This window comes from Pinus tabuliformis, chromosome 1_2 (assembly GCF_031772625.1).
Source record: "Pinus tabuliformis cultivar Carrire ecotype Pingquan chromosome 1_2, CPIR1, whole genome shotgun sequence".
Taxonomy (NCBI): domain Eukaryota; kingdom Viridiplantae; phylum Streptophyta; class Pinopsida; order Pinales; family Pinaceae; genus Pinus; species Pinus tabuliformis.
The window spans coordinates 886,154,256-886,161,164 of NC_142298.1; the positions used below are offsets into that span (position 1 = coordinate 886,154,256).

The 6,909-nt window shown below is 37.0% G+C and overlaps 1 protein-coding gene across 1 annotated transcript; it reads left to right on the forward strand.

The window, feature by feature from the left end:
• Positions 1–3,148: 3,148 nt before the first annotated feature.
• On the forward strand, positions 3,149–6,172 carry LOC149208791 (cytochrome P450 734A1-like). The gene is made up of 5 exons (XM_089394148.1): positions 3,149–3,495; positions 3,605–3,828; positions 3,926–4,170; positions 5,060–5,450; positions 5,539–6,172. The coding sequence occupies exons 1-5, from the start codon at positions 3,219–3,221 to the stop codon at positions 5,974–5,976; spliced, it is 1,575 nt and encodes a 524-aa protein (XP_089250274.1). The 5' UTR covers positions 3,149–3,218; the 3' UTR covers positions 5,977–6,172.
• The last annotated feature ends 737 nt before the right edge of the window (positions 6,173–6,909 follow it).

The window sequence follows — 6,909 nt, forward strand, 5'->3', positions numbered from 1 at the left end:
TCTAACGATAGTCATGATGACCATAGTTCAGATTCTAGTCATTAACAGGTTTCAGAATCAGATTATGAACAGGGTTCAGATGTAGGTCATGAACAGGTCTCAGATGGTGATCATGAAGAAGTTCCTACAGATGGTAGTCAGCCAATTGTGGAAGCACCAGAAACATCCTTAAGGAGGTCTACAAGGATCAAACGCCCTCCGAAAAGGTATGATGATTATGTTACTTCAGTTACATTTACCGCTAATGACGATGAACCTCTGTTCTATCAGGAAGCTATAGAAGGTTCGAAAAGTGACAAATGGAAAGCAGCAATGAAGGACGAAATGATGGCCTTAGGTAAGAATGGCACATGGGATCTGGTTGAACTTCCGAAAGGCAGGAAAACTGTGGGATGTAAATGGGTTTTCAAGGTAAAACGGGGTGTGAATGATTCGGAGGACAGATACAAAGCAATGCTGGTTGCAAAAGGGTTTTCTCAGAAATTAGGCATTGACTTTCATGAGATATTTTCACTAGTTGTTAAAATAGTTTCAATTCGCATTGTGTTAGCATTAGTCACTTTTCTTGATTTAGAATTACAGCAACTATATGTTAAGATTGCATTTTTACATGGAGATTTAGATGAGGAAATTTATATGGAACAACCGGAAGGGTTTGTTCAACATTGCAATAAGAAATTTGTCTGCAGGCTCAAGAAGTCATTATATGGTCTGAAGTAGTCGCCTCGACAATGGTACAAAAAATTTGATTCTTTCATGTTGAGTCAAGGATATATAAGAAGTGAATATGATCATTGTGTTTACTTTAAGCAGTTAAGTAATGGCATGTTCATTATCTTAGTGTTGCATGTTGACGATATGCTTTTAGCAAGCAAAAGCATTGAAGAAATCAACAGGTTAAAGACTCAGATGGCAAGGACATTTGATATGAAAGATCTAGGAGCAGCAAGACAGATTGTGGGCATGAAGATTTTCAGAGACAGGAGCAATGGTAAGCTGTGGCTATCACAACAAAAGTATATTGAGAAAATACTTGTGAGGTTTGGTATGAACAATGTGAAGCCTGTGTCAGTCCCTTTAGCTTCCCATTTTAAGCTTTCTTCTAGTTTATGTCCTAATACAGATGAAGAAAAGGATTATATGTCTCGAATTCCATATGCCAATGTAGTAGGATGTTTGATGTATGCGATGGTTTGTACTCGACCACATATTTCACATGCAGTTGGGGTTGTTAGCAGGTATATGGAAAATTCGGGTAAAGAACACTGGTCAGCAGTGAAATGGGTGCTTCGATATTTGAGAGGCACAAGTAGTTATTGTATTACTTACAATAAGAGTAGTGAATTTGTTTGCGGGTATGTTGATTTTGATTTGGTAGGTGATTTGGATAAGAGAAGGTCAACTTCAGGGTATGTTTTTACTGTTGCAGGTGGAGCTATTAGCTGGATGTCAAAGCTACAAAACATTGTTGCTTTATCCACTACTGAAGCAGAATACATTGTTTCTTCGCATGCTTGCAAAGAAGCGGTTTGGCTGAAAGGTTTGCTTGGTGAATTTGGTAGGTTACAGGACAACATCAAGTTACTTTGTGATAGTCAAAGTGAAATACATTTGGCTAAGAATCCGGCCTATCATAGTAAATCAAAGCATATTCCAATTAAGTACCATTTTGTAAGACAGGTTATCACTGAAAGGGGAGTCTCTCTTGAAAAGGTGCATACAAAGGAAAACTGTGCAGACATGTTCACGAAACCAGTTTTGTTAGAGAAGCTGCGTTGGTGTTTGGCTTCTCTTGGCTTGCAAAAAAATAAGTAATAAAGAAACAGAGCATCAGGGTAATTGTTGTCAAAGTGGAGATTGTTGAGATTTTCAGTTTTAGTAAAATAGGCAAAAATCTCAGTAGGTGACAACAATAAGATTGAGATGCTATATTAGCTCTATTTTGTTGGGAGAGAGTTAATGCAGCCTATATTTGTTGTAATAGGATTTATGAGGCAATTAGATTCTCTTAGCTATAAAACAGGGGTCCATACGGATTGGTGTGTGAGTGTGAGAGTTTGTGAAGAAATTGAATATCTTGTAATCTTCTGTTTGATAATAAAGATTCCCGATGCTTATGTTTGGTGGACGTAGCCCAGACTGATTGGGTGAACCACGTTAAACTCTGTGTCTTTTGTGTATGGTTTATTTTACTGTTGTTATCTTTTAGTTTGTTGCGCACTGATTGCTCTAACAATATCATGGTGATATACTTAGTGCTTCTTTTTCCCTATCCTATAGTAAACATACACACATAAATAATGGCCACTTCTTATATAATTGGTACGTATAGATGTGACTTGTCATAAAGTTGATGACGGTTGAGTAATAAAAATATCTAGTGTCTTTCGTGTACTTATGCCTTGAATTTCAATGCTATAATTGAGAGTGCATTATTAATCTTAAATAGTTTTCTGATAAGCATAGAGTCTACTCCAAACAGCGATTATTTAAGTGGCAGGCGTACGAGTTATGAAACAAAAATTCATTGAATGAGATGAGGGCACCACATCAACCATTTGTGGTGGAATAAAAAAGTAACCCTGCAAAGTAGGCACTTTGATTAAATACGTTAAGCTCATCTAAATGCGCGAGTTGCTTCATGGATAACTACATGACAAGAGAGATGCGATTGGAGACCAGCTTTTCATAAAGCACTCGAATAAGGAGCACGTCACTTAAACGCTATCTGCGAAAGTATAGATTCCATTAACACCCCAATCAAATACAGTGATAGTTTTCAAGAGTCATTTCTTCGAAAATGCAAACATAGACAGCAAACATATTGTGTATTGGCCTCCCCCAAATGTGCCCATGGTTGTATGCACAGTCTGTCTAATGCGGCTCTAGGGGACCCCAACTGCCAAAAGAAATATAGTCAGTCAATATCGTCGGTGCGGCCTAGGGGACCCCATCTGCCAAAAGAAATGTAGTTAATCAATATCGTCGGTACTTTATTCTAAATGAAGAGAATTTTAAACGAATAACACGTCAGTGATGATGGCCAACAGATCCATCCGTTCTCTATCACTGTACTAAGGCAACTTCCCGTTTGAGAGTGATGCATTCCTAATACAACTACAATTTAGGGTCAAAGATGCATGTAGTTTTTGGAGCTTGGAAGATTATATAATCCTTTGCCAATTAAGATTGTGAGGGCACGAAGAAATATTGAGATAATGGAGGGACGGTTGTGGATTTCTGGGTTTGCAGCATTTGCTATACTTGTTATTAGAGTAGTCGTTGAAGCTATAAGATTTGTATGGTGGAAGCCTCGGAAAATACAGAAGCATTTCGAATCACAGGGAATAAGAAGCCCTCCCTACAAACTATTTCTTGGAAATGCCAAAGAGATGGTGAAAATGGCGCATGAAGCGAGTTTTGAAAATATGGGCTTCTCTCACGATATTCTCGCCCGAGTTCTGCCATTCTACCATCATTGGAGGAAATCCTACGGTGAAGTATTGCTGCTTCATATATTGTCGATTTTCTAATATTTTCGAATATTAAAATTATTGTGGGAAGGGTAGTCTTTATTCGGTTTCTATTGTTTTTGTATATATAGGTAGCACTTTTCTCGTCTGGTTTGGCCCTACCGCACGACTAACTATCGCAGACCCTACGCTAATCAAGGAGATATTATCATCGAAGAACAGTGATTATGAAAAAGCAGAGCCTCATCCTATGTTAAAGAAATTAGAAGGTGATGGGCTCCTAAGTTTGAAAGGGGAAAAATGGATGCGGCACAGAAGGATCATAAATCCTGCCTTCTTTCCAGAGAACTTGAGAGTAATATATTCAATTGAGTCTTTCCTAAATTTGATCTGATGCTTTGAAAATGCATTTAATACGGTATGTTTCACATAGCTAGCCGTGTGCATAACAGGAACTGATTCCTGTGATCGCTGGGAGTGCGACGAATATGCTAAAGAATTGGAAAATTTCGATTGAGGCAGGCGTGAATGAGATAGAGGTTTGTGAACAGTTTGAGAATCTTAGTGCAGATATCATTGCACGAACAGCTTTTGGCACCAGCTACGAAGGAGGAAAACGCATATTTCATATGCAGTCGGAACAATTCATCTTCGCTGCAGAGGCTTTACGAAATTTTTCTGTTTCGTTTTTTTGGAGGTCAGTATTCATTCGTTGATCGTAAATTTTTCATGTTCCATTCCCATATCAAATCTTACTTTATGTGGTATTTATCATTCTCAAATCTTTGGTGACTCCTATTACCCTAAACATATCTCATGTGGGGCTTCTATTACCTTAACCCTATCCCATTTATCTCATTGTAGATTTTGAAAATATTTTAGAAACTAGTTTCTAGTAATATTTTAAAATCCAATTCCTAAGAATATTTTAGAATCCATTTTCTAAGAATATTTTAGAATCTAATTAGATTAATTGTTTAACATCCCTTTATCAGCTGGATTATGTGATATTATTCTCAAAATCTGCGATAAAGATAAAGATGCCTCTCTTGTTACCTTGTAATACACAATAAAGTGAAATTTGAAACAAACCCTTATTTCTATCATGTAATTGTATCACTTTTGCCATTTTTAATATGCTCATCCTTATCTGATTGCAGATTTCCAAAATATCTATATAGCTTAAGTTTATTAGGGATTTCTGGAATATTCTAGCATCATAGATTAAATCAATTATTTAACCTCACTATGTCCTGGAACCCTGGAGAAATCAACCATTGAGACAAGGATGCCCAAATGTTCCTGAATGCCACGGACGGTAGCTTAGCTGGTCAAACAATTGAATTAACTACTATCAAAATTAACCTAGCTGCTATATGGAATAAGTTTGACATTTTGATGCAGCAGGAACAAGTCATAATATCTAATTAATTAAATAGTTGATCATACTGCTGTCAGTCGCATTCCAGGATATTTTTTGAAATCTGCATTAGAGATAAGTTCAGCATTTTCATACAGTAGCAGGAATACCCAGGTAATTGAATAGTCGTCTAACTATGAAGAGAACGGCGGTAAATCTGTTTCAGGTTTTTGCCTACGAAAAGGAACCTGCGTCAATGGAAACTGGCTAACGAAATTAAATCTGCTCTCCTAAAGCTAATTGAGAGGCGAGAAAATGATATGGGCGTTGAGAGAACGGTTTCAACTGATTTGCTAGGTCTTATGATAAATGCCAAAACAAGCACTAATATAGGACACCATGCTAACACTGGTACTTGTGCTATTAGAGTGAGAGATATAATAGAGGAATGCAGGACTTTTTTCTTTGCTGGCAAGCAGACCACTTCAAATATGTTAACATGGACAGTAGTTCTTCTGGCCTTTCATCAAGACTGGCAGAAAATGGCTCGGCAGCAAGTTCTTGACGTCTGTGGGAACGACGATCCCGACAGAAATACTTTGAACCAACTTAGAATTGTAAGATCGACAATTTTTTTCTTAATCGAGCGATAACATTACAAGAGAGGATTAATTTATTTATGTGATCTTCGTTTTCTTCCTGCAGGTGGACATGATTGTGAAAGAGTCTCTGAGACTGTATCCACCTCTAGTAGCACTAGTCAGACGGACAAAGAAGGAAGTAAATCTTGGGAGTCTTCATCTTCCAGAAGGGATGGAGCTATTGATTCCAATCCTGGCCATTCACCATGATGAAAAGTTATGGGGAGATGATGCGAACGAATTCAATCCCGCAAGATTTAGTTCCGGAGATGCAAGTGCTGCAAAACATCCATTGGCATATATTCCGTTTGGCATTGGGCCGAGGGCCTGCATAGGGCGAAATTTCAGTGTGATTGAGGCCAAGGTTGTTTTGACAATGATTTTACAGCGATTCTCTTTCGAGATTTCTCCTTCATACAGACATGCACCCACTGTTCTCATGATGCTCTACCCTGAGTATGGAGTTCAGATCATCCTCCGTCCTTTGTGTAATTCGGCGTGACATTGCTTCTTCCTCTGCTGCAGTATTATATAACATACTTCAGTGCAGTTGCCTTCTCCTTGTCTAAGGTCCTGGCCTAAAATCTCTACATGACGCTTCTACTTTCATGGTTGTGATAGTAATTAATGTTTGAAAAATAATGCCCCACTATACTGCAATCTATGATTCGTACTGCACTCAAGGTTGTGGTGATTGTTTAACATATTCTGCAATGTTGTGGGTTGACAAGTTCAAATCACTGCTACAGAATAGAATATGTATCTTCATTTATACCTGTGCAAAAAGACATTGCCTTTTTATGATAATTTCTGTCTGTATAGACTTTTGTTGTGCAAAAGGGAGACATCATTTTAATGTTTCCGAATTCATGGAGAACGAAATGCTTTAAAATTTAAATAATGTGTAACGAATACCACTACAGTTTTCTATATTTTTTCAGGGAGGGGAGGGATGGATGAATGTCATAACAAAAAACAAGATGTCTGAAACAAATCATAAAATAATGAAAAGGTTGTCAATAATGTTGATAAAGACTCATAATATGTGATTTTGCCCTTTGAAATATATGAAATATGATTATTCATTATTAATGATAAAATAATCGAAACGACAATGTGTAGATGACCGTAAAACATTCCAAAAGACCAAAGGGCAATTTATGCACCGGAAATAGTATAGTTTAAAATCTGACAAAGACACATATATATTAATATTAATATTGGTTTTAGATTTAATTTTAATGATTTGAATAAATGATGTTATTCTCTACCGTTAAATTTATTTTTATGCATGTTCGGTCTTCCCTGCTACTTTTTCTGTCGCTCCAAGCGAGATGTTTAGGAAACACTAAACTTAGGATAAGTATTTGTTATAATAACTTTTACTCTTATATCTAAGCAGTCCAGGTCACATATATTCATATATTTTTCAACC

Coding starts and splice junctions, on each gene's coding strand:
- LOC149208791 (XM_089394148.1), top strand. CDS start 3,219: ATGGAGGGACGGTTGTGGATTTCTGGGTTTGCAGCATTTGCTATACTT. Junction 3,496..3,604: donor TCATTGGAGGAAATCCTACG/GTGAAGTATTGC, acceptor TTGTATATATAG/GTAGCACTTTTCTCGTCTGG. Junction 3,829..3,925: donor TCTTTCCAGAGAACTTGAGA/GTAATATATTCA, acceptor TGTGCATAACAG/GAACTGATTCCTGTGATCGC.